Source organism: Hirundo rustica, chromosome 3 (assembly GCF_015227805.2).
Source record: "Hirundo rustica isolate bHirRus1 chromosome 3, bHirRus1.pri.v3, whole genome shotgun sequence".
Taxonomy (NCBI): Eukaryota; Metazoa; Chordata; class Aves; order Passeriformes; family Hirundinidae; genus Hirundo; species Hirundo rustica.
This window is the reverse complement of record NC_053452.1, coordinates 67,304,341-67,326,384: the sequence shown is the minus strand read 5'-3', so window position 1 is coordinate 67,326,384 and position 22,044 is coordinate 67,304,341. Positions and strand designations below refer to the sequence as shown.

Genomic DNA, 22,044 nt, shown 5'->3' with positions numbered 1-22,044 from the left:
AGCTGAGACTCAGAACAGCAGAAGAGCCTGGTTTTCCACTGGATTTCCTAGAGGAAGACTGGATACATCTTGCCACCCCTGGAACCTTCTACAGGATCATCTCTACTCCAACAGAACCACACCTGTTACTCCAAGAGGACTTATTTAGCCTGCTTCCAACACCTGACCAACAATGTGTCAGGTCGTATTCTGACTCTGTCAGGGTTTCTAGGATTTGTTTGTTTGGTTTGTTTGCTTGTTTTTTTGTACTACTACATTTGTATTTTTAATATTCCTTGTAAAGAACTGTTATCCCTATTCCCATATATTTGCCTGAAAGCCCCTAATTGCAAAATTATAATAATTCAGAGGGAGGGGGTTTTTATATTCTCTATTCCAAGAGAAGCCCCAGCTTTCCTTAGCAGACACCTGTCTTTCCAAAACAACAGAGAAAAATAAGGCAGTGTGCCATAGATCATAGAAACTGCACTGTTCTCTCACTATTAAATACAAAAAGGTCTACTTTGGAAGTATAGGTTCTCCAAAATTCCATTATTTCTAATGTAATTTCTTTTGACTAAACATTCATCCAGGTCAAAAAGAAAAATCTTTCAAAGTACCTTTAAACAACTATGCAGAGGTTTAAAATATATACTCACTGATGGTCCAGCAATCAGTCTTGGTTATTAATCATTCTGACAAAAAAATTGATTTTCATTTCCTTCTTTCATGTTGTGTGGGAACAGCCTGAGGTAGATTACAAGATCTGAGAGAGATGATAAGGACAGTAAGAAGCCTTTTGAGAGACTCTGAGCACCTAGTGGATTACAGTCTGTTTAACCTTTTGATGAACTATTGGGTTTAGTTTTGGAAATCTTGTCTTTTTAGCATCCCGAGTCTCATTTCTATGCTGGTGAGGTAGAATGGAGGGAATATAGTACTGAGGTGCCAGATACAATCAGATGTTCTAATCCCAGCAGGACACTATATATTTTATGTGTGTAATTCCACTAGAAAGTTGATGTGTCCATATTTTGTACCATATAAAAAGGTACCTAAACAACCCAATAAACAGTAAAATTTCTGAAATCACTGGAATTTAATCGAATCTTAAATCCTGATCAATACTTAAATATATTCACCAAGCTTCTCTAGCTAGTAACAAGGTATCCTGTGTGCCACAGAGGAATGCCGTGAAGATTATATAGTACTTTGTTCAACTTTTTAAAGTCTACTAAAGAAATAGTAAGTGCTAGAGACTGTTTTTCAAAGAAAATATATTCTTGACAGATTTCACTGTCTTGCAGAGATAAAGCTTACCCTTAAAATAAATCAATGTTGATAGACCTATGTCTCCCAAAGCATTACTCTGTAATAAGTCATAGCCCTACTTCTGTAAATCCTGAGCTTATTCCAGTGATGGTTCCTAAACAAATGTTTCCTTCTTAGTGTCCTAAACCTAAAATCAAGGAACCAAACCCAACAATCCTGTTTAAATGCATGAAGAATCTCATTGAAGCATCATAGGATGCTTCAGGGTGGGGATGCTAGGCTGTGGGGCGTTCTCATACCTGTGCACTGGACAACTTTATGGGTTAAAAGCTAAATCAAGTGCAGACCTGAAGCTCATCTCTTAGCAGGGTGCTAAAATAAAATATATATTAAAAAAAAAAAAAAATCCCAACACTTTTTGGCTTGTCAAATGTTACTCCAAAAGTATTTTCATTTGCTTGTAAAAACAACAACAGAGAAAAATCTAGACTGTTCTGACCTTATTTCTGCATAAGGTGTTCCTGGTCTAAAATGAAAATGATCCATATTTGTTCAAATTCTTATTTTCACTTATCACCATATCACCATTGCATACAATTCCATAGCAATATGAGGGACCTTCTCTCTCTCTCTTCTTTTTTTTTACTAAAAAGCCTTGTAACACTTGTTAAAGTAGACAAATGGCTACAACTGCATAGCTAGGACAAAGTCAACTTACAGTCTAAGGACAAGAGACACAAAGTTTAAAGGAAGTGAAATAGACTAAGGTGCCGACGGTTCTAACTCAGAGGGATGCTGCAATGTATTGTACTGCTGCCCTCTTAAGGACAAAGAAAGCAAGGAGCTGTGCTTCTTGTCTTGCTCAGAGGCCTTCCACTTCTGTATGACAGCTGAATTTTGACATGTTTCTCACACCTTTATGTACGTTACCACACTCAGTTATATCCCTTTTGTTCTTCAGGGCATGTTACTATGCTCTTGTGCTCTAAAGCTACCTGGTGCTAGGAGCCTGTTCTGCATGGAAAGCAGGCATGATGAGGCACAATGGAAACCAAAGTGCTCCTTTTCCATATTTCTAAAAGGCTTTGACACATCAAATCACCCACTTCACATGTTCCCTGCAGGTTGCTAAACTTTAGGGTGCTGAGGGAATGCAGAAGCCACTGCGCTCTCCTGCTGGCTTCCTGGGTGTCTGTGCATCAGGGGTTGAGGGCCGGAGAGGGAATGTTCCTTCAGGCAGCCTTGCAGGCCCAGCCTGAGGGATGCTGGTTTCAGGATGCCACACCACAAGCAAATCTACCTCCTACAGAGTGACCAATTAGAAATTTCCCCTACTAGGAAAAGACTTCTGATTTTTTCCAATTTGCCAATTACCACATATTTACAACATAAAAGAAATTATTGTGATGCATAAATTAACCATGGGGCAACCTAAAAGAACTTCAGTTAGGACCTGATAGCCCAACAGTTCAACTTCAGTTATACGGACATCTCTGAGTGTCTCATAGCGCCATCAAACCTGAAGGACAGGGCTGAAAGAGTGTTGTAAACACACTAAGGTACTTCAGTATTTGCAGAGAATTTTCATTAAAGGCAGCTCCTTTCTGAGAAAGGCCCTAGAATGGGATGTCAGTATATTTAAAAAATTCATCTCAAAGGAAGAAACTGAGAGACAAAACATTTTTAAGATAAAAGAAAAAGAAATAAAATGTGGTGTACGTGTGCTGAAAGTAGACTGCCAAGACTATTATCAGGCTTGGGCTGTGAATACTTGTAATGGTTTTAATTTAATAAAACTGGGCGGAAACACTAATTCACGTACGGGTTTTAGTATTAATTTTCTTTATGGGAGGGAGAGATTAGGAGAAAAATAAACAAAGCAGGCTTAAGCTTAAAAATGAACAAAAGTAGTTTTATTAACATACACTAAAAGAATGAGTAGGGGAAAAAAAAGAGAAAAAGAAAAAAACTAAAACAGAATGATACTTTCAAACATGCTTCTTTCCTCTTACAAACTATTAACTTTCTTATTGAACAACATAGAAAGACACAATTTAGGATTTTCAGTCAGTTTCACTATTTAGACATAACCACTCATTATTTTAGGAGAAGAGTCCTTCTAAGATCTTTTTTGAAGACATTTGCCACAAGACAAAATAGTCCAGCGCTCCTATTGCCACACATCTGCTGCTGCCCGGAGTTTTCGCAGACTGTGATGTTCTATCAGCAAGGCTCAGTGTATCTGGGATACGATTCACGAATACTTCTTCTAGTCTAAAATCATCTTCATCTCAAAGGCTGAGACCTCTTTTTTAACCCAAGAGCAGGGGCTTCAAAGTTCCTAAATAAATCTCAATTATATCAGTCTTTAATTTGGATTAGAATAGCATTCTACCCAAATAATACTAAGATGCTGCAAAGAACAGTTCATTTCTTCATCATTTACCTTAGAAAAGTCCGGTTAAAAATGTCCACTTCTTCAATCCTATTCCAATATAATTCTTTCACTTCTCATCTATCTGACTTCATTTGGTGTCTGTTCTATGTACCCTTATGTTTTCTTTCTTCTTTCTCTCAAGGAAGAATTTGGCTTTAAAAGTTCCATGTTGCTAAGAAAAGATTACATCCGCCCGGGCTTGCAAAGGCCACGTGCACGCGCAGTGCAGGGCTGAAGAAAATGTGAAGAAAGCTATGCTGATAAAGGAAGCTGGTAGACGTCCTTTTTTCCACCCCTCAGTCTCATCCAGGGCGGTCCAGCTCAGAGTTGTTATGGAGCTGCAGGCTTGCTTTCTCCGCTGCCAGCGGTGATTCAGCTGGGCCATGTTTTGGCCCCTTCTGCCATGGTCTGAGCACATGGCCCCGCGCTGCCGAGCTGCAGCCGCCCCTCTCCCCTGCCAGCAGCAAGGGAAAGGGGCTCAGCCGACCCAGGCCCTCCCTGTGCGGGCAGCGGCCCTCAGACACCCGGCCAGGCCCGATCCGGCCGCCCAAAAGCACAGCAAGGCCCGACCCGAGGCCGCCCGCCACCCCCGATGTTACCTCATGGCTGACTTTCAAAGCAAGAGAGAGACTGATTTCCGGCAGTTAGTTTTTAAATGTCCCCGCCAAAGTCGCATCGACATTTTCTATTGGTTAACTTAGCTGCCAATATCTCAGCCAGCTTTTTGGTAGGTCCTTGTCCTGGCCCCCGCCAACCCACTCCACGGTCAGGGCAGGGAAAAACATTTTACATTTCTCTGTATCTAGAAAACAAAATTGTGCCAACCTATGATAATACTGAAGATAAAGTGTTATTCTTTCATTTATCTTCTTTTTTCCCAGAACTGAAAACAAATTCTCCTCATCCGTATTTCCTCTATTTCTTGTTGTCAAACTTCTGATTTAATCTTCAGCTTCGTGTACCTGAAATTTAACTTGCTGAATCCCTCCACAAGTGAATATTGTTCCCTACACAAAGTGGTTTAAGATAAGTATGATTAGTACTTCTGCATCGTAAATTCTATGATAGCTTGTCATTGCTATCAATATAATTGTACAGCATTCACAAAATCTGGATATTCAAGATTACATTCAGTTGACAGTGAATATAATGACCAGAGTCATTGGACTAAATGATCTTTTAACCCAAACCATCCTATGATTCTATCAATGGATACATAATTTTCAGTATCTATTCAGATGTTTCAATACTTCAGTGCATTGAGTTTTTGGTGAGTTTTTGTATAAAATGCTTTTCTGGCATAGCAAGAACAGTTATATCTTCCAAATGCCATAACCTAAACACTATTTTGGAAGTTACCTGAATCCTATTCAGGAGGGGAAAAAAAAAAGAAAAAAAAAGAAAGAAAAAAAAATAGCTGTACTGATATAATCTGCAAGGCAGACAAACTTTATGTGAGAATAGCCTGAAATACTAACTGTGGTGACCTTTTGGACATTCTGAAGTCAATCAAAATTGTGACCATCAACTTCAGTGGGACGAGAATTCGTTCTGTGTTTTCTGAAGTGAGCAACTTTGGGAAGGTAAATCATCTTGTGCTCTGAGTCCCCAGGCTGCTGCCTCATCTGATAGTTATTACCTGTTGTGTGTGAGGTCTTGCATGTACCTTTTTTGTATGCTCATGTTTCACACATGCTAATTTTTATGTATTTAGGCATATATGTATTTCTTTAACATACGTCTAAAACACATGTATCATTATACATAATTAGTGGTATGTAGACATATAAAATGCATGGTGTGTATATATAATAAATATATGGTATGCATATATATACATACACAACAGCATTAGAAGGTATGTTAATGTCTGTGGGAGATTCTGAGAACCTTTGAAAGAAGCTGTAGTACAATGGGCTTTGGTAAAATTAGGTAAACCATTTCTTTCTTGTTCTGACACCTTAAATGCTCATCCTGTGCTACTACTAGCATTTTTGAATTTTATTCCTTGTTTCTATATATTTTCCTATTTCATTTCCTAATCCAATACTGAACTTCTCTGTGGAATTTTTGAATGCATGTGAGATTCTATTAAATTTCTCCCATTTGTGTCTACCTGAACATAGCTGAATCTTAATATATTAAGTACATTGCATCTCTTAATATATAAGAAAATTTTACCTAATTACTACTTGTATTTTCAATGTATTTCAATCTATTTCAATGTATTTTCAAAAGCATTTTTCTCTGTAATACCAAAGTATTGTTGAGTCATCCTGCAAAAAATCAAATCATAATTTGGTATAATCAAAATTTCTGCTGCACACTGTTAGGGTTATGAACTCCAACTAATCTACCCAGAAAGCAAAGCACTGTGCACAGGTAGGCAACACTGGAAAAGATTACTTGTATTAAATGTTTTTTTAACAATTTCTCTCAATTCAAATATCTTTTATACTATTCTATTTATAACATACAAGAATTTTAAAAGAAAATATATTTATTTACAATATATTGAACAAGAATTTTTCATGTTTTGTGAATACAAACAAAGTTTTGATGGTGTCACTGATATACTGAGAGAAGAATTGAAGAATAAGGAGGTCCTTCAAACACTGCTGTCAAGCCCAGCCTTAGCTATATTCAAGTTCAACCACTGAGAACAACATTAACTCAATGCAACTCTCATCTGTTTGCCCTTCTCCAAATACAGTACTTTCTCTCAGACAGCACTTTATTTCTAATTGCACTACAGTATTATTAATTCAGCAGATACCTATCAAAAGCTCATTTGTTTATGTATTCTGGACACATAACTTAATGTTATTCTTTTTGTTGATTATCAAAACTGTCAATAAATTAAAAGGTAGCTATGGAAATACCTGTGGAATTTTAGTTTTTCCGCAGCCAAATGCACAGCAGAGTGTGGTTTACTGTATACAGTATACCCTGCAGGGACTTTGATATATAGAACCACGTTTGCCTTGGAAGTGACCTTTAAGATCATTCGGTTCCAACCCTCCTGCCATGGACAGGGTCACCTTCCACTAGACCAGGCTGCTTGGGGTCACATCCAGCCTAATCCTCAACTATTCACGGGATGGGGCATCCACAGCTTCTTTGGGGAACCTGTTTCAGTTCCAGTGCCTCACCATCCTCAGAGGAAAGAATTTTTTTCCTTACATCTAATCCAAACCTACGCTCAGTTTAAAGCCCTTGTCCTATCACTACAGTCTTTAGTAGAAAATCCCTCTCCAGCTTTCCTGCAAGTTCCTTTAGGCACTGGAAGGCTGCTCTAAGATCCCTCTGAAGCCTTCTCTTCTCCAGGCTGAACAACCCCAGCTCTCTCAGCCGGTCTTGCTAAGAGAGGTGCTCCTTTGGTCTTCTGATTATCTGTTGGAGTCCAGGGCATTCCTTTGGTTGCCCTGGAGGGTCAGGGACCTGGGCAAGGGGGTCTGGGACCCCAGCCCAGAGCCCAGAGCTCAGAGAGACACTGGATTTGATTTCAGTCCATGGGAGAGGCTTCTTGCACTGCAGGAAGCATTGCAGGCCACAAGAGTGTAAAAATAGTAGTTTAGTATATCACAGGGTGAAAAAACAGTGGGTTTGGGATTCTTGGCATTGAAGTGAATGGGGCAAGATGGAGAATTTAGGGCGTTGTCTCTTTCTTCTTCCTTCTTGGTCCCTCACTCCATTTCTGCAGTGACGTTGGCACAAAGTAGTTAGTGAGGATTGGGTCAGAGTAAAGATGACCTTTTTAGTAATAGTGATAGACATTGGTAATAAATAGTAAATAAAAAATACGTAGCAATTAGTATAAAAGATAAGGACAGCCCAGAGACAGGGGGAGTCACCAGATGTCCGAGCCGCGGCAAACATCTTTTGGACACTGAGAAAATTGTAAGATAAGAACTAATAAACGAAGCATGTAACCTTGAAGACTCCGTCTTTTCCTGCGTTTGGCACAGAGCTTTGCAGAGGGCCAGAACTCTAAAACCACCTGAATGCCGGGGAATTTAAGCTCCTAAAAAGGAGCCCCCGACAATTATCTATGCGACTCTCTTCAGGACTCACTCCAGCAGGTGCACATCTTTCATATGTTGGGGGCCCCAGAGCTGGTCATAAGAGGAGCGAAGTATATGGGAAGAATCCCCTTCCTCGGCCTGCTGCCCGTATTTCTTTTGATGCATCCCAGGACACAGTTGGCTTTCCGGACAGGAAGTGCATATTGCCGGGTCATGTTGAGCTTCTCCTCCACCAATACCCCCCAGGTCCTTCTCCTCAGAGCTGCTGTCTGTCCAGCCTGCACTTTTGCTTTGGATTGTCCTGACCCAGGTGCAGGACCTTGCTCTTGACCTAACTGTTGAACTCCATGAGGTTTGCAGAGTCCCACCTCTCAAGCCTGCCTAGGTCCCTCTGGATTACATCCCTTCCCTCCAGCGAGTCGACTGCACGGCATAGCTTGGTGTCATCGCAAGCGCGCTGAGGGTGCATAATGAACTAGTAAGTAGTGTTTTTGTACTTACATATGCTAACTGTCCCCGGTAGGGCCCTTGCGGTGTGGCACCGGCTGTCCTGTCACTAACCAAGGCTGACTCCTGTTCCCCGCCTGCTCCCTGCTCACCAGCTCCTCCCAGCAAGCAAGCCTCGAAGACTCGCGTTTGCCAGACGAGCGAGAGCCCTCCGTCCCCACGCCTGCTCCCAAGCACACAAAGCCGCGGCGGGAAGCGTGTTTTCCGAATTCGAGCGCTTGGACACACCTCCGGCCGTCCTCCCTGCGCCCGCCCCTCCATGCCCGGGCTCGCCGAGGGGCTGTGCCGCAGGTGAGGGCGGTCCCGCCGGGGCGGGCCGAGGGCGTCCCGCGGGCCCCGCTCCGCTCTGCCCGGCGCGGCTCCGCAGGAAGCGCCGCCCGCGCTCCTTCCTCCTCCCGCCTCTCTCTCCTCCTCCTCCTCCGCCCGCCTGCGGCGGCGGCGCCGGCTCCGCGATGCAGCAGCACTTTTCCCTGGCTGAGTGCGACGTGGTGGGCTTCGACCTGGACCACACGCTCTGCCGGTACCACCTCCCGCAGAGCGCACGGGTGAGTGCGGGCGGCGCGGCCGACGGGGGCCGCGGGAGGGGCCCCGCTCCGCCCCGCTCCCGCCGCACGCCCCGCCAAAGGCAAAGCGCCGGGGCGTGGGGCCGGCACCCCTCTGGCATCCCTCCGGCATCCCTCCGGCGGGGACAGCGAGCCCGGGGCCGGCAGACATCCGCGGGAGATAAGAGAAACGCAAGTACATCTCTCGCAGGGTGCTTCCTCAGCAGGCCTCTCTGCCCGAGCGGAGGGGACAGCCATTTCTCCTTCCTTGGAAATGGTTCTTCTTTCCTGGCCGTAGCGGCGCTGAGGAAAAGGTAGAGCCCGCCCGCTAAATCCAGAGATGCTGCAGAGCGAGGAGCCCGCAGCACTTTGGACAGGAGACCTTTGCGAACTTTCTGTTGCTTGTAATAAAATGCCGAGTTTAGAGGCATGCGGCACCTCTGACTTAGCCCTGTGATCTCTTTCGAAGAGGAAATGCTGTCTGCTGTGCGTTCCCGCCCTTGTCACTTTCGTTTTTAAACTCCCCGGTAATCTTACATTGACTCGTCCCTTCTCTGTTGATGTCAGGACTCTGTTCTGGAGCTGTCTTGTGTCGCAGATGCTCATCGTGTCTCACTCTCCCCCTTTCTTTGCCTCCCTTCACTTACAGTACATTTTGCACTGCACAGAACTCCCACGCCAATTGCAAGATGATTTCAGAATTTGGTACAGAAACAAATGTTTATGAGCTATCCCATTTATTAACAGGCAGGGCATCCTGTGCTGAAAAAGTGCATTGTTTCCCTTACCTATGTGTGAACTTAAATGGAGAGGCATCTTGCTTACAAAAGAGGGTTCAACCATAACAGTAAAATGTATGAGCTCTTAATTTCTGGGTGGAAACTGTGTAACACTAGGCTTACCTTCCATGTTCTTGCGATACACAAGCACCTTCTTGCTGATACCAATTCTGTCTGATGAAGGCAAACATTAGACAATTGATAACTATAAGAGGTTTTTTAAAATGCTAACCAACCAATGAACAAAATGGAGAAAAAAAATCCCCAAACTTTTACTAAACTTATTACGCTCTTAGTCTTCTCATAGAAGGCAGGGGCAGACTGACACATGCCCATTGCCTGCCTCCTTATCTCTTGGAAATATGAAATATTTTGAAAGGCTGACAGGCCCAGCTAATTTGTAGTTAGTTCTTACTGTTTCAGTGTTGGCTTTCATATTTGCCTTTTTCAGTCCTTACACATACTAATTACAAGAGCATCTGTTGTAATTAAAGAAAAAAGGCCAGGTAACAGCTTTAATGAAAGAACCATGAGAAAAATGGAGCAATTACTATTTTTGGATGGTCTTTAAGGACATGGCAGCATCTCCCTGTTTTGTAAAGAGCTTCTTGCAAAACTTTACCAGCACAGTACATTGATAGATTGCTGAGTGTCATGCTAGGGCATTTGAACTTAGGCAACTACTGAACAAATGGTTATTATTTCTATTTTCTTCAAAATAAATTCCTTCAAATAATTTTAAAATGGCCCTAAGGATAAATGTTTATTGGTTTGGAAGCTGCTTGTTTAATCTCAGTAGCCATGATATTTAAAATTTAAAAAAAAAAAAAAAAAAAAGTGCAAAAAGGATTGTGGAGGGGGAAATAGTGACTGGTCTCTAAGTACTTACCATCTTGATTTCCCAACAGTCTTGAAGCACAGGAACTGTAAAGTAGAATGTTGTAATCTGGATTGTGCTGGACGCATTGTGCCAGAACTTGTGTTTTCCAGCCATGGCAGAAATAACCTCAGGCACTATTTCCCAGTGGAGGCAATGGGACAGGGCCCCTAGTACCATGGTTTGATTTTGCTTCGGAGGCAGTAACACTCGCATCTTGCCACTTTTCAAGGAAGCAGTGTCTTTGATCTCACTTAACTGATATAATGAATGCATGTATTTTTTTCATTTGTAGCTAATATATGATAGTTTTGCCCAGTATCTAGTAACAGAAAAGGGATATGACAAAGACTTGCTGACTCTACCTCCAGACAACTTAGACTTCTGGTGAGTACCTTGAAAATAATGTCATTCCTTTATGCTGTAACTTTTACAAAGCTGAAAAAACAGCTTCATTTATTTAGGCAGTTGATGTTATGATTGTCAAGCCCAATGGATAAATTCAAAATTACAGTTTTAAATACTTGTTCTAAGAAGTATTTGTCATGAGATACTTCTAACGTATTTTGAAGAGAGAACTGAGCATCCAAGCTTGCTTTGTCTGTGCTTCCAGCTGTCTGGACATAAGCCTTTTAGTCTCACTCTTATTTTATGTATCATCTTTGTCTTCTACATTCTATTCAACAGTAACCATCAGATTTTAGTCATTTTTATCTCAACTGATGTTGTTTTGTTTGTGTAAGGCAGATTTATCCTAACAGCTTTCTGATAAACTGCAGAAGGGTGGCATGCCAGGAGGTAGCCCTTGGATGGCACATCAGGCACAATGCTGTGATGAAAAAGATGCACACCCCAAAAGATGCAAACCCAAGTTTCTGCTCTGAACTCAGTGGTCTCTTAGCAAGAACTTTTACTTGAATCTAGTTCTTTTAACTTTATAAGGTTATTACGTAGGCCATGGGTGTGGAGACTTGTATGCCGGGTAGTCACTAGCTATTTTTAGGAGAAACACTTAGATTTATTTTTTTTAAATAATGTGTGCATTCTTGTGTAATGGTTTTTACAATTCAATATATGACTGGACCGTTTCCAGGGAGGTTGATTTCAACTTCTGTGAAACAAGCAATGTATGTTATTTATCATGATTTGGGGCCTATGATGCAAGAAATCCTTTGTTCAGCTCTAGGTGTCTTGGGTTTGGTCTCTTACTGAAGCAGGAGGTTCATTAACATGGACCTGCAAGTCCACAGTGCTGGTAACAAATGTGTCATTGCTTCTTTCTCAGGAGTCATTCATGAAAGGTTGTCATCTGCTTGCTGCCTTCATGGCATATATTCTTTCCTTTGGGTGCCTCATAGAGAGTGAAAGTGTCTTTACTTCCTCAATCTTGTTTATTCATTTGTAATCTAACCACTGAATTCCAAATTAATTTTTCAAAGAACCTAAGCAAATGTAGATTCAGTTATCTGGAAGATAAAGGTTTATTAGGGAGAATTAGTAACTCTTGCCAAGTGTCTCCAATGCTGTCAACTCTTCCCCTTGTTAGTGCTAGCTAACATGGCAATGCTTCTGCTTCATTGGTTCTTAGCTTATTGACTTTGATGTTTTACCCCTCTTTTCTGTAATAACTGGTGTAATCAGGTGAGTAATAACTAGAGGAGTTGCTACAAAAAAAAAAAAATTCTTTAATAGAAGTGACTTAGTTTTATATGTTTGGACCTTAAACCTCCAACCAGTATAACAGTCCCTAAATTTACTAGACATGGAACTGGGTTTATTTAGTAGGATTTTGCTATGTAAGAAAAATCCAGTTCTCATTGTAACAATACACACTTTCTTATAGAGGGTCTTGTTCAAACACAGAAGTATTTGAAGGGTTGTGACTTGTTTGGTTTTCTGTAGCATCATAGTTACAGAAACACCGTAGCTTCTGTAACTGCATATCACTTATAGATAAGAAGACAGTCCTCTGAAAGCATTAATTTTTTGTTTTTTCCTTAAAATTAATTTATTCTTAGTTGCAAAGGCTTAGTGTTGGACATTGAAGAAGGAAACTTCCTGAAACTTGCAGAAGATGGAACAGTTTTAAGGTAACATTGACAATAAATCTATATTGTAAATATAAATTGTATTGTTAAATACACTAACATTTTATCCTCTTCCTAAATGCCATGTCTCACTTTTATAAATATTTAAAACACTTATTTCAGGATGCATTAATTTATTAGATGTAAACATTTAAATAGTCTTTGGTAAGGTGGTGCTCAGTTTCTCTTAATGTTACATATGGAATCTTTTGGTAATGTTTTGATGTTAGCTGGTAGTAAATAATATCTCATTTTGAATAAAATCTGAGACTCTGAGGACACATTGATCTTGAAAGTGAATTAATTTTTTTGATGGCTACCAATGTACTCTTTGTCCAATACTGCTAAAATTCAGGATAAGGTTTTTCTTTAGATTGAGAGTAACCTGGCTTGGGAGGCAGTACTAATGACTAATACTAATGACTGGAATGACTATTATCTTTCTGCCAAAGACATTCAAAATTTTGCAAGTTTACAACATGCAATTTAAATAGCCTGAGATAAATGAACCACAGAAATTGATACATTCACTTTCGAATTCTGGGGGATTTCCGCTTAAATGCTGGTTGGCTTTCTGTCATCACTTTCAGTAAATCTTTAGTTCTTCTTTTTTTTTATATATGGAAGACTGCTACATTGAATTAAAAAATCTGAAAAGGTGATGTATCTAAAGTACATCAACCCTAGTCCCATTTCTCCCTAATTTTGTTCCAGAATGAAAACTTGTGTAATTTAGAATGCAAGACAGGCTCTAAATTTGTTTTTTCTGATAGCATGTGGGAGAAGGAGCTTGAAGATGCTAAGGAAAATCAGAATCTCATTAAAAGAAGAAAGAAATACTTTTGAGTCATTGCTGTGTATCCCAAAATTCATTTAATAGCATGAATTTTATAGTACTAAATGCAGAATTCAAGATTACAGGGTGTATTTCATTAAAGGGAGGAGTGGTACAAGGTTACCTCTCCTGGCATTGCCTACATTTGCTTCAAAATGGGACCCAGTTTGATGGTCCGAGTAGTTAATTTTTAATGCCTAAAAAGGCTTGTGTGTACTTATGTATTAAAAAGCTGCTTGCAGGGCTCAAACTAGCACTTTTCCATAGTTCTGCCCTGCATTCTGTGAATGTTACTGGGCTTCAGAATGATGTATAGGCTTTCTGCACTGTGCTTTATTGTGCAGTGTATATTGATAGCTCAAGTATAGTGTGTGTCCTCACACAATTGAAAACATTCGAGCAATGCAGAGTGGTTGTGTTAGCAGGTGAGGCACAGTAGCTGAGCCTCCAGCCAACCAAACCTTTTGTAGTAAGGCCTTTATTGAGAGCTAGAATGCAGATGATAAAAGCTTAGTAAGTCCTGGGAAACTTCTAATCTATAATGAGAGTCAGTTTTGATCGGGTTGCATGCACTGTAACTCAGTTGCAGTGTGTTACTTTGCACAAGTAGTAGTTTGGATGTTTTCAACTCTTTTCTGTTTTGGTTTGGTTTGTTTTTCTTTTTTAATAAACAACTTAATACCTCAAACAGAGCAAGCCATGGTACAAAGAGCATGACATTTGAAGAGATCCTGGAGATCTATGGAAGGAAGGAGTGGAAGCATTTTAATACAGTCAGTGGGATGGTTTCACGCACAGGTAGCTATACTTTGATGCGCATGCCCTCTTCTTTGAAATTGCTCTGTTCCCTTCAGTGCCTCATACTGTTAGTTCTTAACACATATTTGTAAAAATACTTGAATTGGGAATTGCTGGAGCAGGTAAATGTATTGGTAAATGTAAATGTATTTATATGTTTTTTAACTTCTAGTACTAGAATTCACCTTAAATTTATTTTATGGTAAGACAAATGAGCTGGCATTATAAGCATGTTTTGGTTAAAGTGATGGGCACACAGTCTCTTGAAGAAGTAGACTGATACAGTCAGTATCATGATTTAACCCAAGCCAGCAACTGAGGACCACAGGCCCAGTGGGCAGGAGAATCAGAAAGAATGGTAGACCTCATGGGTTGAGAACAATTTATAAGTGATACAAAAACGTTATAATAATAAATATACTAATAATACTACTAATAATTATTGTAATGATAAGGAGACAGAGCCTCAGCACCCAAGAAGAACAAGTGATGCACAATACAATTGCTCAATACCTGCTGACTGATATCCTTTCTTATTTAGGAGAAATCTTATATTTTTCTTATTTGTTACTTAATGCCACCAGTCTTGTTACTGGAGGTCTGGGTGCAGGTGCAAAGAACAAAGCGGGTCTAGAAACAAAACTTCTCCCCTTGCATTTGAAGTTTCTGTGTTTAAGATAGGAGTAACTTTGAAGGAGCTGTGGTTTGCATTTTTGCTCTGTGTTTTCTCTCTGTTTTACTGTGATCTTGGCAGTTGAGAGTAACACACAGGAAGTGCTCATTTAAGGTGCATTTTGTTATGTAATGGAGCTACTTTCCTTGAGATTTTGCTGACTGCAACTTCAATGCTTATTCTAACCTGCAGGTAATCTTTTGCAAAATGAGGGAGAGAAGTTTCCTTTGGTCATATAGGAAATGTGCTTTTTTTTTTTATCACTGAAACGTGCACTTAGTCTCTGTTATGAATGTTAATCTCCATTTTGCTGATTCTTTCTTGAATATACCTAAGAGACAGCACAGACAAGGTCATGAAAAAAAAAAAACCATCACTGGTTAAGTCATTTCACTCCTTGAAGAGAGTTGTTGAGCATGACCATAGGCTGGGGGGACATTTGCACTCTCCTGATACAGTTCTGTTTTGGGGACTGATGTAATAATGTGAGCACACTTACCCTTGGGCAGCTATGCTGTCTACAGCATGTGTGTGCAAAGGACATGACTGTGTCAGACATGTCCAAATGTCTATGAAATTCTTAAACACTTTTCTTGTGTTTTCACTGCTAGGAAATAGATATTTTGGAAGAGTTGAAAGATACTGTCCTGAATTAAAACTCATGGTTCTCCCCCTTTTCTTTCACCTGGGCTTTTAGTATCTTAAAATGTCTTATTAAAATCTCACTGCCACCATATATGTAAACAACTTTTAGTTGCCAGTTATGAGAATCAGAAGTTAGCCTTTGTTAACAAAGATTGGGAAACAGATAATGCTTATACAGTAAAATCCAAATAGGAGCTTATTTTATTATTTAAATGTAATTTTTATTTGTGATTAAAGCATACAATACAGGGCTGTTTAAAGTATATATTTTAAATTATTTTTCCAGCTAAATACTATTTGTATGATAATTATTTTGACCTGCCGGGAGCTCTCTTGTGTGCAAGGGTTGTGGACAGCTTAGATCAGGTAAGAACTGGATTGTTTGAAAAGTATGTATTGCATTATCTTTTTCTTCTACCGCCACATCTCTCACATGCACTATTAAATGCAGACAAATTGGGAATTAAGCAGCATCAAGGTCTGTTTCTCATTTGGACTATTCCATGTTGGACTTACTGTATTAAAGCTGTCTCTGAAGATAATTGTGAGCTACATGGCATGTTCAAAATAAAAGTACTTCCACCAGAGGGCACAAATAACTAGGATACTAATGGAAATGTGCTGTTTCCTCAAGTTTACTCTGTGCTATGCACAATGTAGTTCTTAGAATCTCTTTTAATTATGCTTGATTGTACTTGAAATAAATGTAGTGTTAGTTTTCTGAATTACATGATTCGCTAATTTACGAGTTGTTAAAGAGTGAATGAATCTTCATTTCATCCTTTTTTAAGCTTGTTTTTGTCCTAAATATATTGATCTGTGTACACAGATATAAATACACCTCTGGCATAATATCTTTTAATTTTTTTTCCCTCTCCTAAACAGTAAATTAAAATTTTAAGGTGAAAAATACAATTGCTTGAATGTTTTTCAGTGCTCTTTAGATAGCTAGAATGCCCTAAATTCTGCCTTTGAAATTTGGTGATAATTGTTTTGTTGTGTAAAAGAAGGCTTGGATGTTTAACTTGCATGCAGCTGGGGGTAGGAGGGGGTTATTCTCCTAGAGTAACTGTGTTGGTGTCAGAGGAGTACTGAGGTAATCTTTTGGCCGGAGGTACCAAAGCGTTGCAGGCCTGCAAATTGTTAATACTTAACCTTGTCTGCAGAATGAAAGTCCGAGGTGTGAGACGAGTATCTAGGGTCTCTTTGGATATTAGGTGGCTTGCTGCTTTAGCCTTCACTCCAAAATAGCATGCTGAGTAGATTGCTGCCTAAGTCCAAGTGCTGCATCAAGAATTAGCTGAAACTAGCTTATCAGGGAAGCATGAAGGACAGGTGCTCAGTAAGACTCTTAATTTTCTGCCTGATTAATCTCCTTCCCCTAAGCTCTTCGTAGCTTAGAAACCTGTTGCAGTTGTGACACCTGTATTGCGTTTACTTTATATTTAATTTAGACTCAGCACAAATCACCTACTTATTTAGATAGAAAGCACATCATAACATGTGTGCAATAGCCTTTCACATCCAGTTACTCGTTTGCAGGCTGGAGCACTGACCCAGCATCAGTGCAGTCTTGAGCCACAGGGAATTAAACTCATGCTGTTTCTCTGGAGAGCCATGAGAAGTGGGTCATGCACCCTCTTTATCTCCTAGCAGTTATCAAGTATTTTACTGGGTGTCAGCCCTGCTTCAATAGGAGGGCTACAGTAATTCCCTGGAAGGTTAGCATCAGCCACTTGAGAAAGATGCAAAGCAGAAGGTGGTCAACGTCTCCAGCCCAGAACTCATGCCTGCAAAATGCTCCATCCTAAGGATTAGAAACCATCACATTTTCTCCTTCCACATTTCTAAAAGAAAGTAGAGTCTTCTGTGTCCTGTTTTTGAGTCTGCTTATAAAGTGCTATTTTCTTACCATTTCTAGACAACATTCTACATTAAGGAAAACTTTCTACTGGAAGGAGATATGAAAATTAATAAGTTTGGATTCAAAATGGGTTTAGACATGAGTTGCATGCTGGACTACCTTGCACTGTTAAAAATGTATCCGTTTTTGCTGTGTCTAGAGCCAAAACTCTTTCGTGTTTTCAGAAACTGTGGGAGCTTCTTAGTGTTTTTGATATTCACACTGATGAGATAAACAAAATATTGCTTTTTCTTGATGGTTCAGCTAATAAAAGCACATTTTGTAATCACACCAAAATCATGGTGGACTGGATGGCCATGCATACAGTTTTCTCTCTGCTGTTCTGGAATCGATCAATTTTCCTTTACATCTTGTATGCAATGGCTGAAGATTTGCAAGAAATTAGTTTACTCTAGAAATGATTTTAGTTTCCTCTGAGTTCAAATATTTCGAAGGAAGTGTACCCAGTTTTAAACTAGTATCCATCTGTCCTCAAAACAGCACTCTGAGGAACTTTTGGCTCAGTTCACTGATTTTTATTTTTAAGACGAACAAGCAAAAAACCCCGAACCTCCAAACTAAGGTCTAAGTCAGCCACATGGAGTGTGAGAGGAGAAGACATTTGAATCTGTCTGTCTTGAGAAGAGTGCTAGCTTAGGCTACTAGTAGCTTAGGCTACTTTGCATTGCCACTAGACCGATAATCCCCAGCATCTCCTGTACACAGCTTTGAATAAGTGCTCTTGGTTAACATCCTTGGCTAGCTGAAGCTGACATATGAAACCTTTTCTCTTTATTATCTCTTTATGTATTTCTGTGGCAGTTTGCTATAGGAATGGATTAAAAAACCTGAAAGCCACAGCAGCATATCCTTCCTGCCCTTAACCTGTAGAGCTGATGGAAGATAAGCAAACTGTGCTTGTCAGTTATGCACAAAGGACCTTGTTTGTGTGACTTGCCGATTGTAAAAGTAAAGGCAGACTGTTCTCTGGAAGCCTCCACGGCAGTTTTGGCCTGAAATAGCAGTTTATTTCAGTATATATAAGCTAGATGTCTTTGGGGTTTGTTTGGCAGTAATGAGGGTTTGGGTTTGGAGTTTTTTCAGTTTCTAAGTGTTTCCATCTCTACAAAACACTTTATGCTTACAAAATGGCTCATCATTCGGGTATCAGTGCAGGTATCAATACACAGAGGGCAGCAGTGCCCTGAAATTGCTAACAGTTGCCTTGAAATTTGTCCTAATGTTGGTGTGGAAGGCCTGTAACAGCATTACAGAAATACTTTCCATGACGCATAAACTCAAAGACTATACCACCTCCTTTACTGCTGCCAAGTTACTGTGTAACTGAGCACCTCTTACGGACTCTGTAGCTAATCCTCTGCTCTGTAATACTGGCTAGCTGTGAAATTGCATCTGTTTCATTCATCACTACTAAAATTTGTGGTGTTTGACAGTGCTGTGGTCCTCAGCTGGTTGAGGTTTTCCTCTCCCATGTGAGAGGCTGAAGGGGAAGCTGAGGTCAACTGGAGCTCTGCTGTGCCTGGGAAGCTTTCTAGGAATGGCAGGAGACTGTTCACAGTTGTGGATCACCTTACTCTGTCCTTCTGCCAGAGCTGGGGTTTGGCATTCTTCAGAGCACAATGCCATGGACTGCTGCTCTGCCAGGCTTCTGGATGAGTATTTTATACTATCTTTGGGTTAAGGTTCTTGGCAGAAGGGCATTGCCTCTAAATTACAGCAAAGGGATTTGCAAGTTCTTAAGGTGGAAGGTGATATGAATGCCAGGCTGTGGAAAATGTCAACATGCTAATTAAGTTCAGTATTGCAGCCCTAGGCACTTCTTTTTCCCAAATGTCGGTGGTATGGGATGCTCATTCTGTAAGCTGCTGTTCTATCTGATGCCCCTTTTTGCTGTAATGTTTTAGAGTTCCTCATAAATATTAAGCATTTCTCCTTTTCTCTTCCTCCTCCCATCATAACCCTCTAAGAGGGACATAACTTGTGCGCAGTTACCTAAAGTTAATCCAAATACTACTGAATCCTGATATCCTGAATCCTACTCTCTTAAGACTCTTACTTCATATAACTTTGTTAATTCATGTCATTTCTGTCACTGTTTCAATGTGATTCTTGGTATAATGACTAGGTTCCTTTTGATGCTTACAGCATGATGGTCAGAAAAAGTATGACTTCTGGAAGGACATGGTGGCTGCTATCCAACATAATTATAAAATATCAGCTTTTAAAGGTAAGTGGGTTCACTGAAGACTCACTATAACAGCTGAAAATATTACGTGTGCTTGCCAGAGCAAATATGTTTGCAAGTACACTGCAGGCTACTCAGCACAGCTTTTGCTTTTCAAGTTTATAAATAATTGTATAGTAAACACATTGTTTTCCTGGAATAAAGCATCTTTACCATAACTATTTCTGTTTAATGTCAATGCTTTGATATCTTTAATAACATTTCTGATGTGCTGTTTCACTCAGTATTTCAACTTTTATTGCTATTTCAACTTACTTAGAAGGAAAAATGGTTTCTTACTGTGATTGATATGGTAATGAGGACATCCTTGAGCTGTGTTTTGAGTCTATTTGTTACGATCCTGTAATGATATATAAAATCAGAAATGAATTGGGGAAAGAAATTCAGATACTAATATTTGATGATTTTCTTTATCACTCTAGTTTTGATTAGAATTCCTCATGTAGTATTGACACAATAGAGAGGTTTTGAACTTCCTGATATTTGCAGAGGACCATTTTTTAATAACAGTGTTTCTCCACCCCAAACCAATGTTATAAGACTGTAATATAAATTAGAATTGGAAAACATCTTGGTTACTGCTCAGCAAGAAATTATTTTCTTTCCTTGACAAAGATAACTTCAGAGGTACTATCAGGCATATAAAATAATAAATTGATATTATAGGCTAACTATTGTGTGTGCACAGTTAATTGAAATTATTTTTAACAATATTTCTTGTAAAACGTTTACATACAGCTCAGTTCTGAATTCTGAACTACTGTTAGAATTACCTTGGTTGATGCAACATTCACTAGACAAAGGTGTATTCTGCACCTTCTTAAAACACTTTTTGTTCACCTCAGCTGTCCCAGTTGCTGTATTCCTTTCAAATGTAATTAACAAAATTATTTCAGAGAGATTCCAAGCAAAAGTGGAAATTGATACCAGGATGCAAATAGTAAAAACCAGCGAGATATTCCCAAACTGCTTTGTTTGTTGTTGTTACTGTGTTTCCATTGGAGCTTAGAGTGTGATTGATAGTTATGAATTGCCCTAGAAACTCATTCATACACAAAATAAATGTGTCCTTTCTTTTCTGCTGATACAAAATCAACCCTAATCAACTGCAAATTTTTTTTTAATATTTTTTTTTTTTTTTTTTTTTTTTTTTTTTTTTTTTTTTTTTTTTTTTTTTTTTTTTTTTTTTTTTTTTTTTTTTTTTTTAGAATTTTTATTAATTATTTTCTTCAAACCATGACAGCTTTTTTTTAAAGGCATGGATCATGCAGCAAAAAGGATAATTTTTAAAAGTGTTCTTTGGAAATTAATGAGGTCCAAAAAAAGTTAGTCTAAACTTTGAAGTCATACAAGTAATTGCTCAGTTTCTTGGTTTTATTTATATGTGTCTTCTTGTGTGTACACTTGGACATTTATGCTTATACCTATCAATCAGGTACCTATTTCTATATGTAAATCTGGAATCTGCATACAAAATGTGTGATATGACTTAATCCTTTCTAGCTTCTGTCAGAGGCACATGCATGAGTAAGAGTGTTAAAAATACAGGAAAGTGTAGTAAATGATAGGAACAAGTTTTATTGGATGAAGCTCTATAATATCAGAAGTGAAACAATATAGATTAGATGCATTACTTAAATATTGTTATTTAAGTATATCACTTCATTGTATTTAAGAATAATATTATTATTCTTAAATGCAAGAAAGTGATATACTCTGTCATGCATCACTTTGAAAGGCTTCACAGTGGTTTTATTTTCCATTTAATAACATGGTGCAGTAGCTAAAGCATTGAACAGGGAGTCAGAAGAACCAGAGGTAATTTTTTCATGTATCACTTACCAGTGATATTCCTTGGAGCATCTCTTTTTGCTTCAGGTCCTTCTGTGATACAAAAATAAGGGTACTGATCTTCTATCAGTACTGACAAAGTGATTTATTTTTCTCTATTTCACATCTCAGTTGACTTCCTGAGGAAACTCTCAAACCTGGGTCCCCACTTATACATACCAGGAAGCCCCATTGTCTCTCATAGCCCAGAATCTGTCCTGAAACCTACAGCCTTTTGACTTAACTCCATGTCTTGTAGAGGGTTTAACCCTTCAGAGAAAAGCAGTGTTCATTAACAGTTAGAAAAGGTAAAATTCCAAAAGCAAACTTATTAAGTGGTCAGTTGAGGGGACGCAAAGTTCCCAACTCAAAACGCCCTCTTAGTGGTGCCATTGTCAGTGGCGGAGCAGAACGACTGACCGCTTTATTTTTTGAAATCCACTGAGTGTTTGCAGTTCACTTTGATTTGTTGTCAGTGTGCCCTTGTGTCTCTATGTCCCTTCTGTTTTTCACAGGATTTTTTTTGATCATAATCAGGTGTCTGATGGATTTTGCTTTTCATTGTCTTAGCTATGGTAATTGCCTTAGG

The 22,044-nt window shown here is 39.4% G+C and overlaps 1 protein-coding gene across 2 annotated transcripts in view; it reads left to right on the top strand.

Moving 5' to 3' along the window:
- The first annotated feature begins 8,617 nt into the window (after positions 1–8,617).
- Positions 8,618–22,044, top strand: part of NT5DC1 (5'-nucleotidase domain containing 1) — a 126,957-nt gene continuing 113,530 nt past the window's right edge. For both annotated transcript variants that reach the window (XM_040058220.2, XM_040058218.2), the window contains exons 1-6: positions 8,618–8,765; positions 10,714–10,805; positions 12,437–12,508; positions 14,032–14,138; positions 15,743–15,822; positions 19,526–19,607. In XM_040058220.2, the coding sequence (XP_039914154.1) occupies positions 8,673–8,765; positions 10,714–10,805; positions 12,437–12,508; positions 14,032–14,138; positions 15,743–15,822; positions 19,526–19,607 (526 nt within the window). In that variant the 5' untranslated portion in view covers positions 8,618–8,672. The remainder of the gene's footprint in view (positions 8,766–10,713; positions 10,806–12,436; positions 12,509–14,031; positions 14,139–15,742; positions 15,823–19,525; positions 19,608–22,044) is intronic.